At 44.3% G+C, this 23,404-nt stretch overlaps 1 protein-coding gene across 8 annotated transcripts in view; it reads right to left on the bottom strand.

The window, feature by feature from the left end:
• LOC144933764 (uncharacterized) overlaps positions 1 to 23,404 on the bottom strand; it is a 126,747-nt gene that overhangs the window by 84,085 nt on the left and 19,258 nt on the right. For all 8 annotated transcript variants that reach the window (XM_078858841.1, XM_078858842.1, XM_078858837.1 and 5 more), the window contains exon 2: positions 6,485 to 6,562. Coding sequence is in view for 4 of the 8 variants with exons in the window: in XM_078858836.1 (XP_078714962.1) it covers positions 6,485 to 6,562 (78 nt within the window). In the remaining 4 variants the exon portion in view is untranslated. The remainder of the gene's footprint in view (positions 1 to 6,484; positions 6,563 to 23,404) is intronic.

Here is a 23,404-nt window from a genome sequence, read left to right as displayed (position 1 = left end):
TCCGATCCTCTTGCCTCCGTGGAGAGCGCTTGTGTCGCGGATAATGGGGGGAGTCCGGTTATATTGGGTCAGATGTTGGCCTCTGTGCAAATTGGCTAAATCTTTTTGGAAGGCCAGATATTAGTTTCACGGACATTGGCCGTGCCCTGTTTGCAGGGCACCGATTTTCTAGGCAGGATGCCCCTGAAAATTCTCATCGACCAGGGGTGTATTGAATTACCATCGGGACAGCGGTTGTTGTTTCTGAACTCCGCTGGTTGACAGCCATCGCAGAATGCTGTCATTCATGCGATGCCAAGCCAAACCGTTAAAGTGCCTCCGTGTTCTCAAATGCTCCTACCGCTGCGATTGTGCAAAGAGTTGCCTTCACCAGGCCTGGAGGAGGGAATCCTGCTAACCCCTTTGAACGCCGTGTCGCAATCTCCTTCCCTAGTGGGGGCTATAACTATAGTATCCGCCAAGCGGATGCCGTTCCTACAAGTACTTAATGCGGGGCATGCGCCGGTTGTGATTCAGGTGGGCACTGTCCTGTGGCATGCCTCGGCGGCCCAGTGTCTTGATAATGCTGAGCCAGCTCCTGGGTTCGCGGGAAGCATTGGTAAACCTGATGAGTCGGATTCTGTGTGGCTGGAATCTCTGTGCTCTGAGAATCCTGCACTGACAGAAGTTCAGTGAGCTCGGCTGCACCGACTCTTAAACGATTTTTCCGATGTCTTTAGCACTAGCAAATTTGATATTGGGTGCACTCATCTCATCCACCATCATATCAATACGGGTGATTCACCCCCAATTCAGATTAATGTGCACAGACTTAGCCCAGCTGAGAAGGAACAGGTACGCCTGGCTGTTGATGAGATGCTGGCAGCTGATATAATTTCCCCGTCCAATAGCCCGTGGGGGGCGCCCATAGTCCTAGTGAAAAAACGTGATGGGAACTTAAGATTTTGCCGCAAGTTAAATAAGATATCGGTGGCGGATGCATATCTCCTCCCTCGTATGGACGACTCAATATCGGGCGCACAGTTTTTTTCAACGCTCGATTTACCATCCGGGTTTTGGCAATTGCCCCTCGATGACGAATCCAAACCAAAAACCGCCTTTCATACGCCCCAAAGGCTCTACCATTTCAATTGTCTTCCGATGGTATTGAATTCAGCGTCAGCCACCTTTCAGCGATTCATAGAATTGGTCCTAGCAGCGTTGCAATGGGATTCTTGCCTTATTTATTTGGATGACGTCATCATTTTTTGCAGTACCTTTGATGAACATTTACAGCGATTGCGCTCGGTCTTTGAGAAAGTACGTGCGGCTAAGTTGAAATTTAAGCCTCAGAAATGTAATTTGCTTCAGACATCGGTTAAATACTTGGGCCATATAGTTAGTACAGCCGGTGTTGCCACAGATCCAGAGAAAACCACGTGCGTGCGCAGGTGGCAGGCGTCAAAATCGGTTGCGGAAGTCCACAGTTTCATCGGATTCGCTTCTGACTACCGGCGTTTTGTTAGAGATTTTGCCACCATTGTTAAACCACTTCACACCCTCATGGCCAAGGGACAGAGATTTCGGTGGGATAAGGCTGAGGAGGATTCCTTCCTCGCCCTCCGTGCCGCCCTTGCTGAAGCCCCCCCCGCTCGCATATCCCGATTTTACAAGGCCCTTCATATTGGACACAGACGCCAGCGATACGGGCGTCGGGGCAGTCCTTTCCCAGCTTGTCGAGGGCACAAAGAGGGTAGTGGCTTACGGCAGTCAAGTCCTGTCTGCTGGTGAACAGCGCTATTGCATCACGCGCAGGGAGTTACTGGCCATGGTCCATTTCATCCAGCTCTATCGTCCATATTTGTATGGATGGGACTTTGTCGTCCATATGGACCATGCGGCCCTCCAGTACTCCCTGCGCATCGATCAGCCGTCCGGGCAGTTGTCCCGATAGCTCAAACTCCTCCATGGATTTTCATTCACAGTAGTGCAGAGGAAAGACACTCGGCACGTCAATGCTGATGCCTTGTCCCGCTTGCCGCTACATGTCGCGTGCACGTGTGCCTCAGGGGCGTCAAGATGTAAGCCAGTGCAAGAGGGTGCACCCGCGGTGCTGGCGGCGGCCGGGACAACGTGCGATGTAGGCGCTCAGTCGCCACGCGATTCTGTCCTGAATCTTGACCATGATGCGTGAGAGACTCATGCATTGGGAAGGGGAGTTTCAGCGTTATTATTTGGTCGTACCTGCGGTCCTTCGGGGTAAACTTACTAAAGGCATTCATGAGAAATTGATGCATCTGGGTGTTCATAAAACGTTGATGATGCTGAAAAAGGACTTTTACTGGCCCGAAATTGAAGCCGATGTACTCCTCCTGATTAAAGGTTGTGCTGATTGTGTGCGTCGGAAATCTCCTGCCCTGCGACCGCAGATCCCATTACAGTCCATCATTTGTCACGGATGAATGAATTGATGGCCCTTGCAATTTGGGGCCCTTTCCAGTCTCCAAGAGAGAACACAAGTACCTCCTCGTTTGGGGTTGAATATCTAACCCGTTGGCCGATGGTCTGGCCTCTGGTTGACCAATCGGCTGCGTCTATAGCCGACACCTTTTTATATGGCTATGACCTTAATAAGGGGGCCCCTGAGCAACTCCTCATGGATCAGGGCAGGAATTTCTGTTTCAAGTTGCTCCAGGAGGTGTGTGATTCTCTGGGCATGCGGAAGATACGCACCTCACTGTATCATGCACAGACGGATGGGATGGTCGAGCAGTTATACAGGACCCTCACTGCCATGCTATGCCAGCAAGTGACCATGGGCCAGTTGGACTGGGATCTTCACATTGCAGGGGTCCTTGCTGCTTACAGACTAGCTCCTCATGCCTCGATGGGATTCTCACCGTTCTATTTAATATATGGGAGGGAGCCCGAACCCCCGGTGCAGGTTCAGTAGGGATTGTGCCCTTCTCGGAAGGGGTCGGTAGTGCCGAACCCCATGTCGCAAACGCTTGAGCAGATGTGGTTGGCCCGCGAGGCCGCTAGGAGCAACTCAGCCCACAGGCAGGCCGGGAACGAGCGGCTGTGGGGACAGGGAGGGTCGGGGGTGTCTTGGAAAGAGGGGGAAATGGCGTGGTTGCATTTCCCTCAAGTGCCCGTAGGCACGTCCCCAAAACTGTACCGTCCTTGGCAAGGACCAATCGAGGTCATTGAGGTCCGGCGGCCGCAGTGCGTGCATATTCGGTTGGGCCAGCGGCGCTGGTTCGTGCATCCGTCGCGGTTAGAAAGATACGTCTCGCCCGGTACTGTCGCTTAATCTTCACGTCCCTTGCAGCCAATGTCCGATGTGTCCAGCGCGCCGACCGCCACGTCTGAGGAATCGGGACGTGAGGAGAATTGTTCTGTACCACCGACAGGACCGGAGAGGCTAATGGCCACGGACAGAGCAATGAGGACTCCTGCAGCGGACCATTCATCATGCCCGAGTGGAACCGTCTCTACCCACGAGTGCGGTCCTGCCGCACACACTCGCTCGCGATACGTCACTTCTTGTTAATTAGGATGGTTTGTTCACGCCATCACATTTCCTTTGTTACTGTTTATTGTTGTTGTTCGTTGTTCTTCCACGGTCACTGCTTACGATTACATTAGTCATGGGTCGGTCACAACACATATGCGCATGTTTGTATATATTGACAGCTGGGACAGCTGCGTTTTTATTCGTGGGAGGGGGATGATGTAGAGGAGTGAAATACGCGATGCGCACAGGTAACCAAGGGCAACTGAGGGCAAACTTGTGCACGTGTGCAATGTTAGGTTTGCGCAGACAAACTGCCAGTTGTTAAGGGGCAAAGCAGGTGCAATCATGTTCGACCGGGTGTGCACGTTGAGGCCGGAGGGTGTTGCCAGGGAGACAGGAGATGGGGGGCGATGATAAGGTGATTATTGTGACAGCTGGCGCCAGTCAGGTGAGAGCTAAAGAGATGCACGGGAAGTCTCAGATAATTAGCAGAGCGATATAAGGCTGTGTGCGTGAGCAAAGAGGGAGTTGTTGTTGCCGGGGACAAGAGCGAAAACATCTCTCCACTGCCGCTCCAACCATCAACGGGACCTCAACCCTCACGCGTCGCCGGGCAGGTATTGGCTGATCCCCCCGCCCGGGACAGACGGGTGAGCGGGTCTGAGGGAGTGTAGGTGAGGGGAACGGTGGAGATGTAGAGTTGCTGGGTGCGAAACTGCTGTGCGCGAAGCTGCTGTGTGCGGAGACGCTGTGTGCGAAGACGCTGTGTGCGAAGCTGCTGTGTGCGGAAATGCTGTGTACGGAGATGCTGTATGCGAAGACGCTGTGTGCGGAGATGCTGTGTGCGACCACGCTGTGTGCGGAGACGCTGTGTACGGAGTCGCTGAGAGCAGGATAAGTGAGGTGCAAAGTAGATAGGAGTGGGGAGAAGTTGGACATAAATTACCATACAGATAGTTATAGGAGTGCCTACAACTAGTGAAATAATAGGTGAATAAAGTGTAAGCAGGTGACTTGTTACGTGTCGGTGCGAGTAATATTTAAACACACTACACATTTTTCGTGAATAACGCGCGAGGTAACACTGGAGTGGCGTGGCAGCAATTAGGGGGCGAAGCATAGATTGAGTGGGTGCATTTGGGGATGAGCAGGTGTGAGCGTTAGGGCATGGTGTAGGCGCCAGAGAGGCGGGAGATGGAGGGATAATTGGGAGATGCCGTGGAGGCGGTAGCTTAATGAGGGGTAAGTGAGGACTCCAAATGAGAAGGGATATATAAGGGAGTGTGCGGAGCAACACGGGGTTGGTGCTCAAGAGGTGAAAAACACAAGAGTCGGGGATAAGACGCCAGGGACCTCGCCCTCCTCACCTCGTCCTCCCCAGCAGTGTTGGCTGATCTCCTGCTGGGGGCACGGACGAGGGCGGAGGTGTGAGGGAAGCAGGACAGGATAGTAGAGTATAGAGTGAAAGAGAGAGTGGGGGACACAGGGTGGTTACCGTGCACTTTGTGCGCGGTGGTGAGTAGGGGGAAGTCGGAAAGTTCGGAACAAGGGTGTGTGTGTTAGTGTAAGTGAGGAGCATCCACACTGGATGCAAGGTAAATAAAGTGACACAGGTGAAAAGTTAAGAGTGTCCGTGTGAGTACAACACCACACATTCACCACGTTATATCCAACAAACTGGACTCCGACTTGGTCTGAAAAAGTAACCGCAATAGATGTAATGTAACTATATTGAAATACCTCGAAGTAGCAAGTGTAGAAGGGACAACAACAGTGGAAAGCTCCGATGATAGCAGGACAACTGCGTGGACGAGTGTGGCTGTGAGCAACAGTTTGTACATGCAAAGTCCTTTCAGCAGTGGATATATATTACTACTAGTGATTATGATGATAGATAACATTCAAGTTCCATCAAATTAGAAAATATTAATTTTACAAACAAAATAAGTGTATGAATATACACAAATGTTTATATTTGTAAATAGTATCAGTCTGCAGGTCCTTGGAACGTTACCGTCCCTCCCTCCACCCCAGCCAGAAAACATGTATGGCTAATACATTACACTGTAAAGTAGCATAGCCTATTCGGGGTTAAGGTGGGTGAGGGGAAGGCATGACGTCAGCACGCAGATTGGGGGTGGCATTCAAGGCAGCCAGATGTCCAGGCAGGAAGCCAGCCAGCAAAACTTGTTTTTAAAAAATACAGGCAGACCTCGCTTAGCGTGACCCAGTATAATGCTGATTCGTCATAGCGCTCTTTGTCCTGGAGAAACATTTTACTAAAAAAAATTCAAATAAAAACACCTATATCGCACTTACAAGTGGGAACATGCAGCGGTGGCCGAGAAAATGTCCCCGCCCCCATCATTCGCTCAGCCAATGAGAGCGACGCACAGCTCTAAGCCAACCAGACCCCACCCCCCACGATTTGATAATCATTATTCGTGGCCACGATTTCTTTTTTTTAATCCATGTCTTTTTTTTTCAATGTTATTACAGTGCATTTAGCCAGGTGGGGACTCACGAGACCAGGATAGAGTCTCAGGCTCCACCTAAAATAAACCTAACCACAGAAATTTTGGCTGAGGGCATCACTAAAACTCGGATTGGGAGCGCAGTAGAGTACAGTAGAATGCACTTGTGAGTACAGCACGTAATGCTGATGGAATAATACTTTTTATATTCATGAAATGTAGTTTAACATCTGTATTATTAGCGCTATTACTGATACCCCAATGAAGCCCTTAATATATTGCTCATACGAAAGATATAACGCTGTCGGGAACGCATCCCCATGTGTACAATGGTATAATGACCCCTTTGAGCACTGATTTGATAAGCGCTCACTTCTCCAAGAATGCATCTTGAGCGCTGAGCGAGGTCTGCCTGTCGAATATGATCAATTTTTGTACTTCTGCTTTAGATACACATTGCTGAGCCCATTTTTTTCTTGCATTGTAATCGTGAAATGCTTAGTAAAATAGTTACGTTTCTGATGTCAAGGATTCAGCCGACTCTCCAGTAGGCTTGCAAGAGTGATGGTAACTTGTCACGCTATCGTCCTGGCTGCAACACATGGAAAGGGATCAGAAGTAAAAAAAAATTTAAACATAACATGACAAAACAGTATCATATACTTTATACCTACTGGGATTGCATACTTTTTTAAACATATATGACTTTAATGGTAGGTTTTTACCCTTTTAACTGGTACAAAACTGACACCTTTATTCAAGGCATCATGTTTGCAATGACCACAACACAAGTAGTCAATAAAGCAAACAAAAAGAAGCAACTCTGATAAGGATAATAATATGCACTGTCCTTGAAGTTGATTGGCCCACACCCGAGACGGCTTTCTTTAGAGCCTAGTCCCCATTGGTGTAGGGCCAGATGACACCAGAAGGCGTACAACTCAAAAACAGTGCAATATCAGAGTATTGAGAGTTCGGGGTAAACATTTACACTATGAGATCTCTTTTACCAGTGGCAAAATATAATGGTAGGTTTTTACCCTTTTAACTGGTACAAAACTGACACCTTTATTCAAGGCATCATGTTTGCAATGACCACAACACAAGTAGTCAATAAAGCAAACAAAAAGAAGCAACTCTGATAAGGATAATAATATGCACTGTCCTTGAAGTTGATTGGCCCACACCCGAGACGGCTTTCTTTAGAGCCTAGTCCCCATTGGTGTAGGGCCAGATGACACCAGAAGGCGTACAACTCAAAAACAGTGCAATATCAGAGTATTGAGAGTTCGGGGTAAACATTTACACTATGAGATCTCTTTTACCAGTGGCAAAATATAATGGTAGGTTTTTACCCTTTTAACTGGTACAAAACTGACACCTTTATTCAAGGCATCATGTTTGCAATGACCACAACACAAGTAGTCAATAAAGCAAACAAAAAGAAGCAACTCTGATAAGGATAATAATATGCACTGTCCTTGAAGTTGATTGGCCCACACCCGAGACGGCTTTCTTTAGAGCCTAGTCCCCATTGGTGTAGGGCCAGATGACACCAGAAGGCGTACAACTCAAAAACAGTGCAATATCAGAGTATTGAGAGTTCGGGGTAAACATTTACACTATGAGATCTCTTTTACCAGTGGCAAAATATAATGGTAGGTTTTTACCCTTTTAACTGGTACAAAACTGACACCTTTATTCAAGGCATCATGTTTGCAATGACCACAACACAAGTAGTCAATAAAGCAAACAAAAAGAAGCAACTCTGATAAGGATAATAATATGCACTGTCCTTGAAGTTGATTGGCCCACACCCGAGACGGCTTTCTTTAGAGCCTAGTCCCCATTGGTGTAGGGCCAGATGACACCAGAAGGCGTACAACTCAAAAACAGTGCAATATCAGAGTATTGAGAGTTCGGGGTAAACATTTACACTATGAGATCTCTTTTACCAGTGGCAAAATATAATGGTAGGTTTTTACCCTTTTAACTGGTACAAAACTGACACCTTTATTCAAGGCATCATGTTTGCAATGACCACAACACAAGTAGTCAATAAAGCAAACAAAAAAGAAGCAACTCTGATAAGGATAATAATATGCACTGTCCTTGAAGTTGATTGGCCCACACCCGAGACGGCTTTCTTTAGAGCCTAGTCCCCATTGGTGTAGGGCCAGATGACACCAGAAGGCGTACAACTCAAAAACAGTGCAATATCAGAGTATTGAGAGTTCGGGGTAAACATTTACACTATGAGATCTCTTTTACCAGTGGCAAAATATAATGGTAGGTTTTTACCCTTTTAACTGGTACAAAACTGACACCTTTATTCAAGGCATCATGTTTGCAATGACCACAACACAAGTAGTCAATAAAGCAAACAAAAAGAAGCAACTCTGATAAGGATAATAATATGCACTGTCCTTGAAGTTGATTGGCCCACACCCGAGACGGCTTTCTTTAGAGCCTAGTCCCCATTGGTGTAGGGCCAGATGACACCAGAAGGCGTACAACTCAAAAACAGTGCAATATCAGAGTATTGAGAGTTCGGGGTAAACATTTACACTATGAGATCTCTTTTACCAGTGGCAAAATATAATGGTAGGTTTTTACCCTTTTAACTGGTACAAAACTGACACCTTTATTCAAGGCATCATGTTTGCAATGACCACAACACAAGTAGTCAATAAAGCAAACAAAAAGAAGCAACTCTGATAAGGATAATAATATGCACTGTCCTTGAAGTTGATTGGCCCACACCCGAGACGGCTTTCTTTAGAGCCTAGTCCCCATTGGTGTAGGGCCAGATGACACCAGAAGGCGTACAACTCAAAAACAGTGCAATATCAGAGTATTGAGAGTTCGGGGTAAACATTTACACTATGAGATCTCTTTTACCAGTGGCAAAATATAATGGTAGGTTTTTACCCTTTTAACTGGTACAAAACTGACACCTTTATTCAAGGCATCATGTTTGCAATGACCACAACACAAGTAGTCAATAAAGCAAACAAAAAGAAGCAACTCTGATAAGGATAATAATATGCACTGTCCTTGAAGTTGATTGGCCCACACCCGAGACGGCTTTCTTTAGAGCCTAGTCCCCATTGGTGTAGGGCCAGATGACACCAGAAGGCGTACAACTCAAAAACAGTGCAATATCAGAGTATTGAGAGTTCGGGGTAAACATTTACACTATGAGATCTCTTTTACCAGTGGCAAAATATAATGGTAGGTTTTTACCCTTTTAACTGGTACAAAACTGACACCTTTATTCAAGGCATCATGTTTGCAATGACCACAACACAAGTAGTCAATAAAGCAAACAAAAAGAAGCAACTCTGATAAGGATAATAATATGCACTGTCCTTGAAGTTGATTGGCCCACACCCGAGACGGCTTTCTTTAGAGCCTAGTCCCCATTGGTGTAGGGCCAGATGACACCAGAAGGCGTACAACTCAAAAACAGTGCAATATCAGAGTATTGAGAGTTCGGGGTAAACATTTTTTGAGTTGTACGCCTTCTGGTGTCATCTGGCCCTACACCAATGGGGACTAGGCTCTAAAGAAAGCCGTCTCGGGTGTGGGCCAATCAACTTCAAGGACAGTGCATATTATTATCCTTATCAGAGTTGCTTCTTTTTGTTTGCTTTATTGACTACTTGTGTTGTGGTCATTGCAAACATGATGCCTTGAATAAAGGTGTCAGTTTTGTACCAGTTAAAAGGGTAAAAACCTACCATTATATTTTGCCACTGGTAAAAGAGATCTCATAGTGTAAATGTTTACCCCGAACTCTCAATACTCTGATATTGCACTGTTTTTGAGTTGTACGCCTTCTGGTGTCATCTGGCCCTACACCAATGGGGACTAGGCTCTAAAGAAAGCCGTCTCGGGTGTGGGCCAATCAACTTCAAGGACAGTGCATATTATTATCCTTATCAGAGTTGCTTCTTTTTGTTTGCTTTATTGACTACTTGTGTTGTGGTCATTGCAAACATGATGCCTTGAATAAAGGTGTCAGTTTTGTACCAGTTAAAAGGGTAAAAACCTACCATTATATTTTGCCACTGGTAAAAGAGATCTCATAGTGTAAATGTTTACCCCGAACTCTCAATACTCTGATATTGCACTGTTTTTGAGTTGTACGCCTTCTGGTGTCATCTGGCCCTACACCAATGGGGACTAGGCTCTAAAGAAAGCCGTCTCGGGTGTGGGCCAATCAACTTCAAGGACAGTGCATATTATTATCCTTATCAGAGTTGCTTCTTTTTTGTTTGCTTTATTGACTACTTGTGTTGTGGTCATTGCAAACATGATGCCTTGAATAAAGGTGTCAGTTTTGTACCAGTTAAAAGGGTAAAAACCTACCATTATATTTTGCCACTGGTAAAAGAGATCTCATAGTGTAAATGTTTACCCCGAACTCTCAATACTCTGATATTGCACTGTTTTTGAGTTGTACGCCTTCTGGTGTCATCTGGCCCTACACCAATGGGGACTAGGCTCTAAAGAAAGCCGTCTCGGGTGTGGGCCAATCAACTTCAAGGACAGTGCATATTATTATCCTTATCAGAGTTGCTTCTTTTTTGTTTGCTTTATTGACTACTTGTGTTGTGGTCATTGCAAACATGATGCCTTGAATAAAGGTGTCAGTTTTGTACCAGTTAAAAGGGTAAAAACCTACCATTATATTTTGCCACTGGTAAAAGAGATCTCATAGTGTAAATGTTTACCCCGAACTCTCAATACTCTGATATTGCACTGTTTTTGAGTTGTACGCCTTCTGGTGTCATCTGGCCCTACACCAATGGGGACTAGGCTCTAAAGAAAGCCGTCTCGGGTGTGGGCCAATCAACTTCAAGGACAGTGCATATTATTATCCTTATCAGAGTTGCTTCTTTTTGTTTGCTTTATTGACTACTTGTGTTGTGGTCATTGCAAACATGATGCCTTGAATAAAGGTGTCAGTTTTGTACCAGTTAAAAGGGTAAAAACCTACCATTATATTTTGCCACTGGTAAAAGAGATCTCATAGTGTAAATGTTTACCCCGAACTCTCAATACTCTGATATTGCACTGTTTTTGAGTTGTACGCCTTCTGGTGTCATCTGGCCCTACACCAATGGGGACTAGGCTCTAAAGAAAGCCGTCTCGGGTGTGGGCCAATCAACTTCAAGGACAGTGCATATTATTATCCTTATCAGAGTTGCTTCTTTTTGTTTGCTTTATTGACTACTTGTGTTGTGGTCATTGCAAACATGATGCCTTGAATAAAGGTGTCAGTTTTGTACCAGTTAAAAGGGTAAAAACCTACCATTATATTTTGCCACTGGTAAAAGAGATCTCATAGTGTAAATGTTTACCCCGAACTCTCAATACTCTGATATTGCACTGTTTTTGAGTTGTACGCCTTCTGGTGTCATCTGGCCCTACACCAATGGGGACTAGGCTCTAAAGAAAGCCGTCTCGGGTGTGGGCCAATCAACTTCAAGGACAGTGCATATTATTATCCTTATCAGAGTTGCTTCTTTTTGTTTGCTTTATTGACTACTTGTGTTGTGGTCATTGCAAACATGATGCCTTGAATAAAGGTGTCAGTTTTGTACCAGTTAAAAGGGTAAAAACCTACCATTATATTTTGCCACTGGTAAAAGAGATCTCATAGTGTAAATGTTTACCCCGAACTCTCAATACTCTGATATTGCACTGTTTTTGAGTTGTACGCCTTCTGGTGTCATCTGGCCCTACACCAATGGGGACTAGGCTCTAAAGAAAGCCGTCTCGGGTGTGGGCCAATCAACTTCAAGGACAGTGCATATTATTATCCTTATCAGAGTTGCTTCTTTTTGTTTGCTTTATTGACTACTTGTGTTGTGGTCATTGCAAACATGATGCCTTGAATAAAGGTGTCAGTTTTGTACCAGTTAAAAGGGTAAAAACCTACCATTATATTTTGCCACTGGTAAAAGAGATCTCATAGTGTAAATGTTTACCCCGAACTCTCAATACTCTGATATTGCACTGTTTTTGAGTTGTACGCCTTCTGGTGTCATCTGGCCCTACACCAATGGGGACTAGGCTCTAAAGAAAGCCGTCTCGGGTGTGGGCCAATCAACTTCAAGGACAGTGCATATTATTATCCTTATCAGAGTTGCTTCTTTTTGTTTGCTTTATTGACTACTTGTGTTGTGGTCATTGCAAACATGATGCCTTGAATAAAGGTGTCAGTTTTGTACCAGTTAAAAGGGTAAAAACCTACCATTATATTTTGCCACTGGTAAAAGAGATCTCATAGTGTAAATGTTTACCCCGAACTCTCAATACTCTGATATTGCACTGTTTTTGAGTTGTACGCCTTCTGGTGTCATCTGGCCCTACACCAATGGGGACTAGGCTCTAAAGAAAGCCGTCTCGGGTGTGGGCCAATCAACTTCAAGGACAGTGCATATTATTATCCTTATCAGAGTTGCTTCTTTTTGTTTGCTTTATTGACTACTTGTGTTGTGGTCATTGCAAACATGATGCCTTGAATAAAGGTGTCAGTTTTGTACCAGTTAAAAGGGTAAAAACCTACCATTATATTTTGCCACTGGTAAAAGAGATCTCATAGTATATATGACTTTTTGAAATAAAATATTCTGGTTTCTGGTCTGAAACAATACTCTTGAGATGCTGGCCTTGAGCCTCAGTTATCTACTGATGGCAGTACGAACCAAGAAGATGAATCCCTGCAGTCACGAAAGCTTTAAATCGAAATAATATTTTCAGTTATTATTTGTTATTATTTGTATTGCTTCACCATGCTATGTATGAACCTGAAGTTTACCGGCAATAGCACTAAGGTATCTTGAAGAAAACTTGTGCTGAGCAAAACTATACTTCTGGGAATTCTTACAGCAAACTCCTGGTATCATCCCCATCCTAAACGTTCGTGGATACTTTAAACAAATTGTCAAGCAATCACAGTATATGGCGTAAATGGCAACAAATCGCGATCCAACAATCCGCGAAGCCTTACAATGCACGGATTTGCTGGCGGTTTGTGAGCACTCTCAGTAATCCGCGCCACAAAACGCGACCTCTAGAAGCGGGCTGGTCTCACATGGAACCGCAGTCGCGGAGCTGCGGGGAAACCACGAAGGTGAGAGATGTGTATGTCGCAATCCGTGCCACTTTCTTGTAACAATGACAAATATATGACTACACACTTTATGCTATGTAGCATATACAGTTATACCTCTCAAAACTGGACTTGGGTATGCCAGAATAGATTGCAGAAAAAGAGTAAAACGAATCAGAAAATTAAATGTAAATAGGTCATCCCTCGCCAACCGCGGGGATTTCGTTCCTGGAAATGCCCCTGTAAGCGAAATCTGCGGTTAGTGAACTACAGCGCCTATGGTAAATAGAGGGTTAGGGGAACCACGGCCATGGTCAGAGCCGTCACGGCTTAACTAACTTGCCTGTTTAGTCACAAAACACCAAATAAAATACAATACACTAGACAATAACATAATAAAATATAAATTAACATTACATTAACTTTACATACCTTTAATATTAACGATGATGATAATGAGATGATGGAGGAAGGGGGTGGTTAGTAGGAGGAGGGGCTCAGAGCCCACCCTCCCCCTCTTCCTCCCGGGGGTCATCATTGGCAGGCGTGGAGGCGCAATAAAAGCGGACTGCGACTAAAGCGCCGATACCGCTGATATTAGCCAATCAAATGAAGGGGGCGAGTCACATCATTACTCAATCCATAGATCGATTGGTAAGGAATCGACACAGCGATTAACTCGCAAATTACGATTAACCGGTATTGTATTTTTTATGTTTTTTTTTAATATGAATCGACTGAGCGGAATCGATACATTTAATCTCGATACACGGTCCGCAGTGCCATATATAGGCAAATACACGCCCCTTCGGTCAAAGCCACGCCCACTTCCATATATGGGCAAATCTCTGATTGTTGATTTTGTCGGGTGTACGATTTTATCCTATTACAGCGCTACGATACAATAAACACGAACTGCAATGGAATCACCGATCATGCAGATATTAGCCAATCAAAAAAAGGGGTGTGTCACGTGAAAATTGAATTACTCGATCTATGGATCGATTGACAATGAATATACGTAGCGATTAACCTGCAAAATATTAACAGATTTTGATAAACCTGGTATGTTTAATATTTCGAAAATTGCTCGGTAAGCGAACGCCCGTTAAACTATCGTTGTTTTCCCATTGACTCCCTCCCACCCCCATGTTATAAGCGGAGATACGTTTCAGCCCCAAAATGGTCCACTCCTGAACAACTTTATTTAAGATGAGATAAACAAATTACCGTATAATTTTGAAATAAAGTAATGAAACGTCAAATGTTACACTTACCACACATAAAGAACCACAAAGTACCAGACAAAGAAACTGGCAAAAAGTCAAGTAAGCATAGAGTTGATTTGCAACTAAAAATATATGTACGTAAACATACTGGGCGTGCAGCGTCGTGACGAGTGGCAGGCTGCTGATGCTCCTCAATGGACTCAGAGAGAGGGTGGACTCGGACGGCTCGTCATGATATCGCTCTCGTGGTTCCAAATTTAAACTTTACAAAGGCTAGCTGTAAATTATTTTTAAGTACATATTGCCACTGAGTAGATTATATCGATTTTGGGGGGGGAAATAAACATACTAACCATAAATACGTTTCAATTATTTGTTTTCTTTCATATACACTACTGCGGTTAATTAATCTTCTTCATAATTTATTGCATTGTAAAAAAGGTAGACCTTCAAAGTAACTTTGTAAATACTCTGCAGTGCTGTAAGAAGACTCCGCTATGTCCAATCAACGGATTAAATCAATTTATAAAACCACTTTGCCAAGCATTGTTACATTATCATAAGAGTATTAATGAGTAACGCAGGATGGCTATGTGGTTGTGAGTGACTCAGATTAGACTTTACAGTCGTGATTGATTAATAGTTTTGACACGTAAATGTAAAATTGGAAATATACTGTAGTTAATTGTGATTCAGTCCTAAGGAAAGCCATCGATGCTAATTACAGTACGTGGAAAATTAAATTAAGTAATGTCGCCATTTTATTATTTGCAAAATCCCAGATGCCCTCGTAAAACTAGAATGGTTCTCCTCACACTAGTCCAGATTTCAGAGGTGTTACTATATGTCTTCAACAATATAAACACAGCAAGTGATCAAAATGCTTGCGCAATGCATGGGAGTTGCACTAAAACATAGCCAAACAGAGAGCAAAGCATATACAGAAAAATCAAAGACCATTAACAGGGCAGCAGGTATCTGATTTTAGCTTACTCTAAGCAACAAATTAAATACCCTAGAGGATTAACATGATGAAATGGATATTTCCACTTTCAAATATGTATTCATTAGCATTGTACTGTAATGGATAAAGTTTGTGGGGAATAATAGCCATTTTCTGTACTTTTGAGGCATAAGCAATTAGGAAATAACACTACCCAGGAACCAAAAAAATGTTGTTACATTAATTATTTGCAAGTGGGGAAAATATTTACAAATCAAAAAAATTGTCTGAAACCACAAACGACATGAAGGAAAAGAGAGTGATACAAATATGAATGTGAGATGTGAAAGATTCAATACACAATATTGGTAAAACAACGTATACTTAGAGAAAGAATGCGAAAATAAATGACAGAGCACAACGCAAAATGATTGTAGACGTCAAAGCAAGAAATGAGAGCAAGAAAGCAGTAAAAAGGTAGACCATTGGCAATTCGCCCTGAGGGTAATACAGTGTATGAAACCATAATTCATGACAGAGATGGGAGTCTTAAAGGTAAATGGCATTACTTTATGCAAATCAAGAAGAAGAAAAAAATCACATCCCAATTTCTCAAAAGAAAAGGAAGTTCCAGCTGCGTCACATTTGAAGCTCTGCCTTCGCAGTAAGGAACGAGAGAAACCTCTTGGACCCACCAAAAAAACAGGACAACTTGTTCGGGGAGGCCTTCATCCAGCGGTGGATTGATCATTGATGATGACTATGTAACACATCGCACAAATCGGGTTGTCAGAAAATCTAATTATAGTGCCTCCCTATGTTGTACTGCCCATGTGCAGGAATCAACAGATGCGGATTATGTATAATTATCTTATTTGCATTTGAATTGAAAATATTTGTAAACATACAGATACAAACTGTGGGGAGGATCAAGTGCAACATTTTCAGAGCCAATGCTCTGAACAATAATAGGTTGTATGTTACTTTCCCTAATTATACCTCTGGGGAAATAATAAACGTTGGAGTGTAATTGATTCGTGATTAAAACATGACATTGGATCAGACCCCACAGTTTATCACCATTTTAGGATCAAGAGTAAACCTGGAAGAGTAGCATGTGAAAGTTAATTATTTGAAAATGTTTTTTTCACTCATTCAAATGTATATTCTACGTGACTTACCGAAAGAACCAGATAATATATTCTATTATTGTATATGGCAATATGTTCAGGAGCTAAATGCCAATCTCCAAGGTCTGCTAGCCACGAGAGGGCTTCAGGAGATACTTCATGTAGCTTTGCTATTTCTCTGTTTAAAGAGGGCAGACTACAGTGGTTGTCCACATTTGGGGTTGCATGACCACAATCGCACTGTGGCTTGTCTTTAATATTCCAGTTTTGAGATGGAATGTCGTATGCTGCTGGAGGTGTGATGTTTGGATCTCGAGTGTGGTGTTTATTATGGACGTCCACATTCCATTCTGTTTGCCAGCATTCTTACAAATCTGGGCTAGATTCTAGGATGGTGACAGCAAAATTCCAGAAGGGAGATTGGAACTTGAGTCTGCGGCGCGGTACATTGTTGAGGTATTGATTGATGGGTAGGTGGTTGTTTCTGCGGATATTGGAAGCAGAATCTCCGCACGAACAGGGAGCCAGGTGAGTGGTGTTGGTTTCAGTCGTGCGGCTGTGATGCGCATTGCATTATTTAAACTGTGCATCTGGAAGTTGTATGTACAACCTCCCGGACCAGGCTGGAACGCAGTACTAAGCCACTGAATATGTCAGTAATAGGATGTCGGTTCGCAGCACATCAGCTGAGGCACCCCAGGTCATTCCTGAAAGTTTCTATGGCAGGGAAATTCTTGGTTTGGTCTTTTCACATATCTGTTTTATGTGGGGCTTGACGTTCAGTCTTCTATTCATGATAACCCATAGATATCTTGGAGTAGGGTCATAGCACACTTGGCGCCCACAGAAGGACACATCAAGGGTGGCATCTGCTGCGTGTTTGTTCAGGTGGCACGTGCTTGTGGTTTCGGAGGGATTTGGTCAGAGTCTCCAATGACGGAAATATGCCTCCAATAAAGTTAGATCAGCTGTTTACGTTCTGGCAGTGTTCTCAAGGTGTGTGCCCTGTGCAGCAAGGGCTATTTCACCTGCATACATGAACATGTGAGATGGTGTACATGGCAGGTCACTAACATATAAAGGCAGACCTCGCTGAACGCAGGGATTATGGTCCAGAAAAATGCCGTGTTGAGCAAAACCACATTCAACAAATCATAAACCTTATCGGAAAAATAGGGTTGCCGTTCCTGGGTCAGAAATTATCAGCCCCTCCCCCTGTTGAATTCTACACGATTTCACATACTAATTATTGTACTAAAAGATGCCAAGTCGCTCTCCATTTCTTGTGTGTACTCTCTTTAGTTTACAATTTCAATTCAACACGAAAACCCCGTCTCCATTATTATTCCCGCACTATGGCACTCACGTCCAACCTTTCGCCCCTAATACTGAATTCCCAGCTCGATGCTCGCCCCTAACACTATCACTTGAACGTGAACGGATCCCCATTGAGGCATCCAGAGGACTGTCCTCAACGACTGGACGGCTAAATGCGTGTGGCAATGTGTGAACTTGTCGTTGTGCGTCCCGAGTGTGTTATATTATCAAACACAAAAAACATATGTAGTGACATAATAAGGGAGGGGCTGCTGGGGGCTCTGGGACCATGGGCGGGAAAGGCGCTTAAGCCTTTTGGCGCCAGGCGCTGGGTTCCCAGGCGGAGCAGACGCTTAAGCCTCTTGGCGCCAGGCGTTGGGTTCCCGGGTGGCCCAGGCGTTTAAGCCGCTTGGCACCGCCAAAGGGGGGGGGGGGGGCTGTGTGTGCTCTGTAGAATATCTGGGGGCGCACACGGCCCCACCCCTCGTTGGGGACTAGGCATAAAAGGGGAGCTCCCTGGACGATCAGGGCAGTCGTAGCTCAAGACCCAAGACCAGCCATCTGAGGACCCTGGGACGCTGTGAGAGCCAGTGGTGGGACTCTGGAACTCCGGACTCTACGTCCTTGTGAGGGCGAGTTCCAGAGCGTAGCCAGAGTAGTGTATCTAGGCTGTGTACCTAGGCTGTGTACCTAGGCTGTAACAGAGTAGGTGGACTGTTGGACTGTTGGAGTGTTGGAGTGTTGGATCGTAATGTAGAAGTTACCTCTACAAGTGTCTCCGGAACCCGTTACACATACACACACAAAAACAAATATGGTAAACTAGCTTTACTACCCGGCTTCGCCCGAGACTTGGATTCTTGTCTTGGATTAATACATGGCCTACGCGGAGGGTTGGGGGGGATGCGTGAAACTTGACATCACAGATGTGACGCCACCGCTCACTTGCCGTGCAAAATATATCCATTATTGCGCCCCCCCCCCCCCCCTTAAAAATACAAAAGTCTATTTTTATACTTTTTGCATTGCGTACAGTCTGGAAGCTTCCCACATGCCAAATGTCAAGTTTGTAGCATGTTGGGAAGTATGCTAAACGATTTAGGCAGCTCGGGAAGGAAATGACGTGTGAGCTGAAAATTGTCGTTTTCCCATACAAATTCCAGACAGTGTCAGCTGTGTAAATTTCATGACGTCAGAGCGCAGTGTTCGAGAGTTTTTTCTGCTTCACACAAACAGATGTGTGTTCTGCTTTATATTTAAGAGCGAGCTGAAAATTGTCGCGTTGACTTATAAAATCGAGACAGCTATGCCGCGCATTTGTGCGGGATACACGGCCTACGCGGAGGGTTGGGGGCGAATGCGTGACGTCAGCAGGCACACTGCGTAACGCTGCTGCATGCGGGTGACATCACAGATGTGACGTCACTGCTCACTTTCCGTGCAAAATATATCCATAATTGCGCCCCCCAAAATACAAAAGTCTATTTTTATACTTTTTACATTGTGTCTAATCTGAAAGCTACCCACATGCCAAATTTCAGGTTTGTTGCATGTCAGGAAGTATGCTAAGCATTTCGAACAAACACACATTCACAAATTTCCCTTTTATATACAGGGTGTTTGAAGATGTTCTTGGTTCTTTCGGTAAAGTCACGTAGAAGGGAAGTAATAAAATAATAAAAATAAAACATAACAAAATAATTCTCACGACGTTTCGGCCACAGCGCAAGCAGCCGTCTTCAGGTCAAAACCAGGTCTGTCGAGGCGACATCGTCTGAATGAAACAGCACCCTGCTAGGAGCATATATTTAAGCTGGGTAGGAAGGGGGGGAAAGGGCGCCTTGACAAAATAATTTGCATATCAAGAGGAATTTAGCATATTTATGGGAAATGCAGGTATGCGATTAGTACTACTTATGCCCGTGCATTATGCAGGAATAGCAGCATCAACGGGAGGGGGTATGGGAAATGCAGGTATGTGATTAGTACTACTTATGCCCGTGCATTATGCAGGATTAGCAGCATCAAAGGGACGGGATATGGGAAATGCAGGTATGTGATTAGTACTACTTATGCCCGTGCATTATGCAGGATTAGCAGCATCAAAGGGAGGGGATAGGGGTAGCATTAATAAAGGGAAGGAGTGTTAATAGTATGTAGCTGCAGTAACTAAAACCAACACGTAAACAACTAAAGTATAAACTACATAGTATCATCAGTATACTAAATATACTCTACAATAAGCTGAGTTATTAACAGTAAGTAATACATTACAATTCTACGTCGTAAAAATTATATAATATGCTTCCATCTAAACTTTATTCTCTTATATTACACGAGTCTACACCGTTCTATATACTGCCATAGACAAACCCAACATTAAATTACTGTATTACTATACACATTGTAATATTACACTATGTATTATTCTACCCACCCTAATGTATATCAAACTGCTGTATATTTACTATACAATTACGATACTATATATTACTTTGTACATTGTATTAAGCATATAAATTTTATACTATTTGTTATTATACACTGTACCATTGACCGTCGTGTGAAAGATACTAAGAGGAAGCAACGAAATATGTCAATGGGAGAGTAGTTGTAGGAGACTTGCAGCGGAGCAAAGAATCCATTCCCTGCGGAGAATACAATGCCAGTGAGTGGAACGCGGTCTGAAAGTCACCGTAAACGTGAACACAATCAGTTAAGATCCGAAATGGTTTATTACGTCCTTCCAATGATTGCTAAGCCAGAATCCATCTTCTCGGTTGAAATTGTCTCTGTGTTTGTATATGTGGATCGCCTCATGAACGAATCTCTCATGGTAGCCAGATGGCTTGCAGAGAACCTCTGTCTTGGAGAAGTCAATATCATGTGAGCCCACTGAATTGTAACAGTGATCTGCCACGGCTGAGGTGTTTGTCCTACAGTGTTTCAAGTCAGCTTTATGTTTACGGATGCGGTCCGAGACATGTCGTTTGGTTTCTCGAATGTAACTGCTACCACAGAGGCAACTTAGTTTGTAGACGCCAGGGTACTGTATGTCTGGAACCACATCTTTTACAGACAGGACCAGATCACGGATTTTATGTAATGTGTTGAATCGGACCTGGATCTTGTGTTTAATCAGGAATTTGGAGATATTTTTTGTGACCCCAGCAATGTAGGGTAAGGTGATGGTCTTGAAAGGCTCCTCAACAGGATCCTTCTTGATGGTTGGAGTGATGGCTTTGCGGATTGTGTAGTCGGAGTAACCATTAGCCTTAAGAGCTTGGCGTACGTGTTTGAGTTCACTGGCAATGTGTTCCTGGTCGGATATGCATTGGGCTCTATGGTGTAGAGTCTTGATGAGGGAATTCTTCTGGGATGGATGGTGGTGGGAATCCGGTTTTAGGTAAGCATCCGTATGGGTGGCTTTCCTGTAGACAGAGTGACTCATTGAACCATCAGGTCTCCTTTTAATTAGGACATCCAAAAAGGGTAGCTTGCCATCTTTTTCGACTTCCATGGTGAATCTGATGGCTGGGTGTATGGAATTGATGTGGTCGAGAAATTGGTCTAGAGCAGGCCGGCCATGTGGCCAGATGACAAAAGTGTCATCTACGTACCTCTTCCATAAGGTCGGGCGTAGAGTGGCAGTCTGGATAGCGTCAGTCTCAAGTTTCTCCATGAAAACGTTGGCTACAACCGGAGATAGAGGGGAGCCCATTGGGGTGCCCTCAGTTTGCTTGTAAAAAGTTCCATTCCAGGTGAAGTATGTATTGGTTAAGCAGTGTCTCACCAGGGGGGTACCCCAGTATTCAGTCCTTGATGAACCAAGTCTTCAATGATTGCGATGGTGTCAGGTACAGGAACTTTGGTGAATAAGGAAACCACATCAAAACTGACAAGCAGGTCGTCTGGGGACAGGGAAATCCCCTTGATTGTCGATACCAGGTCAGTAGAGTTTAGTACCGCAGAGGTTGGTTTTTCCAGTGAAAGGCCGTAGGATTTCAGACAAAAAACGAGCCAGTTTGTAGGTGGGGGAGTTGATAGTAGAGACAATGGGACGAAGAGGTGTATCTTCTTTATGTATCTTTGGCAAGCCGTATGGTGGCCTGGCTGCAGAATATTTCAACGAGAACTGTTTGGTTTGATCAATTAATGCGGTTGAATCAGAAATTATTTTGTTGGTTTTAGTGACGAGGCTGTTGGTGGGGCCTCTTTTTATATTTATATCGCTGCCATCGTTGAGTAGTTCTTGAATTTTGTTGTTGTATTCTATTTTGTCCATGATGACAGTGGCATTGCCTTTGTCGGCTGAGCGGATGACAATGTCATCCCTCTTTTTTAATTGAGCGAATTAAAAACGCTCATCTTTGCTGATGTTGCTAGCTGGCATCTTAGCGTTTTTGAGGGTTGCAGAGATTTCAGATCTTGCTACGTCTGCAGCAATGTGACTAGTGCCCTTGAGAGCTACATCTACTCGGGCAATTATATCATTAACTGGTATGTGTCTAGGTGTGACTGCAAAGTTTAGTCCTTTAGCTAAAACGGATTTCAGACCTTCAGAAATAGAACTGTTACTGCGATTAATTCCGACTTTGTTAACGTCTAGCTTTTCAATGTGTGGGTCTGGTCTCTTGTTTGAGAGGCGGTTGAATTTGGAAATCAAGTTGTCCTTACATTTGGTCGACATAGCGGCAGCTGAAGAGGCAGTCATTTTGTCTACATGTTCCCAATCCGATGTGGACATTGTTGCACTCAAAGATAAGTGTGATTTGTAGAGTGTCTTGTCTAACTGATCTAGATCGGTGCGCGTAATTATTTTATCATGTTTTATTTTTATTATTTGATTACTTCCCTTCTACGTGACTTTACCGAAAGAACCAAGAAGATGAATCCCTGTTTGAAGATAATTGACCCAATTTCAAAGCAGTATATTTCACGATGGCAACATGTAACAATTACTAAAAAAATTCCAAACGGTTTTTAGCATTTTATAATTGCTCTATGTGCCCTCCACCTGCTGTACGGACAACATCGAGATGATAGTTGAATTCGTCCCAAACGCCTCTCAATGTGTCTTCTTCTACTGAAGTCACCGCTGCCGTGATTCTGTTTTTGAGGTCTTCCAGATTAGTCACTAATGGTGGCACAGAAACACGGTCTTTGACGTATCCCCACAAAAAAAGTCGCTTTGTGTGATGAAACGCACACTGCACCGCAATGACGGATTCAGTCTTGCTGAATTGCAGAACGCAAAACGCCTAATGTTGCGGGGTTGCCATCTTGCTAATGACTGAGGCTGTTTGTGCGCTGGGAGAGGCATCTAGTGGTAATCATTTGAAACTCTATGCCCTGCCCTTTCAAGTGGTAAGAGTTTCATCATGGGCGGTTCGTGGTTGCAGAGATATAGTGATTTCAAATCGTGTCCATCTTTTTAAAACGCCCTGTATATAGACTAGCTTTACTACCCGGCTTCGCCCGGGACTTGGATTCACGATGCCCGGCCGCCTTTGTCTCCCCAGTGGCGATGTTCACACACCACACCAGTTACTCGTTTGAGGCTGAGTCGACCTAGGGGAGGCCCAGGACCGGTTCAAATGATCATCACCGGTGGTAGCCGTGAGCGGGAATCGAACTCAGGTCGCTTGGGTTCATAGCGCAGCGCGCTAACCACTACACTACCGCTCCC

The sequence above is a fragment of the Lampetra fluviatilis genome, chromosome 8, assembly GCF_964198595.1.
Source record: "Lampetra fluviatilis chromosome 8, kcLamFluv1.1, whole genome shotgun sequence".
Taxonomy (NCBI): domain Eukaryota; kingdom Metazoa; phylum Chordata; class Hyperoartia; order Petromyzontiformes; family Petromyzontidae; genus Lampetra; species Lampetra fluviatilis.
Note: the sequence above shows the minus strand (reverse complement) of the source record. Positions and strands in the feature narration are given on the sequence as shown.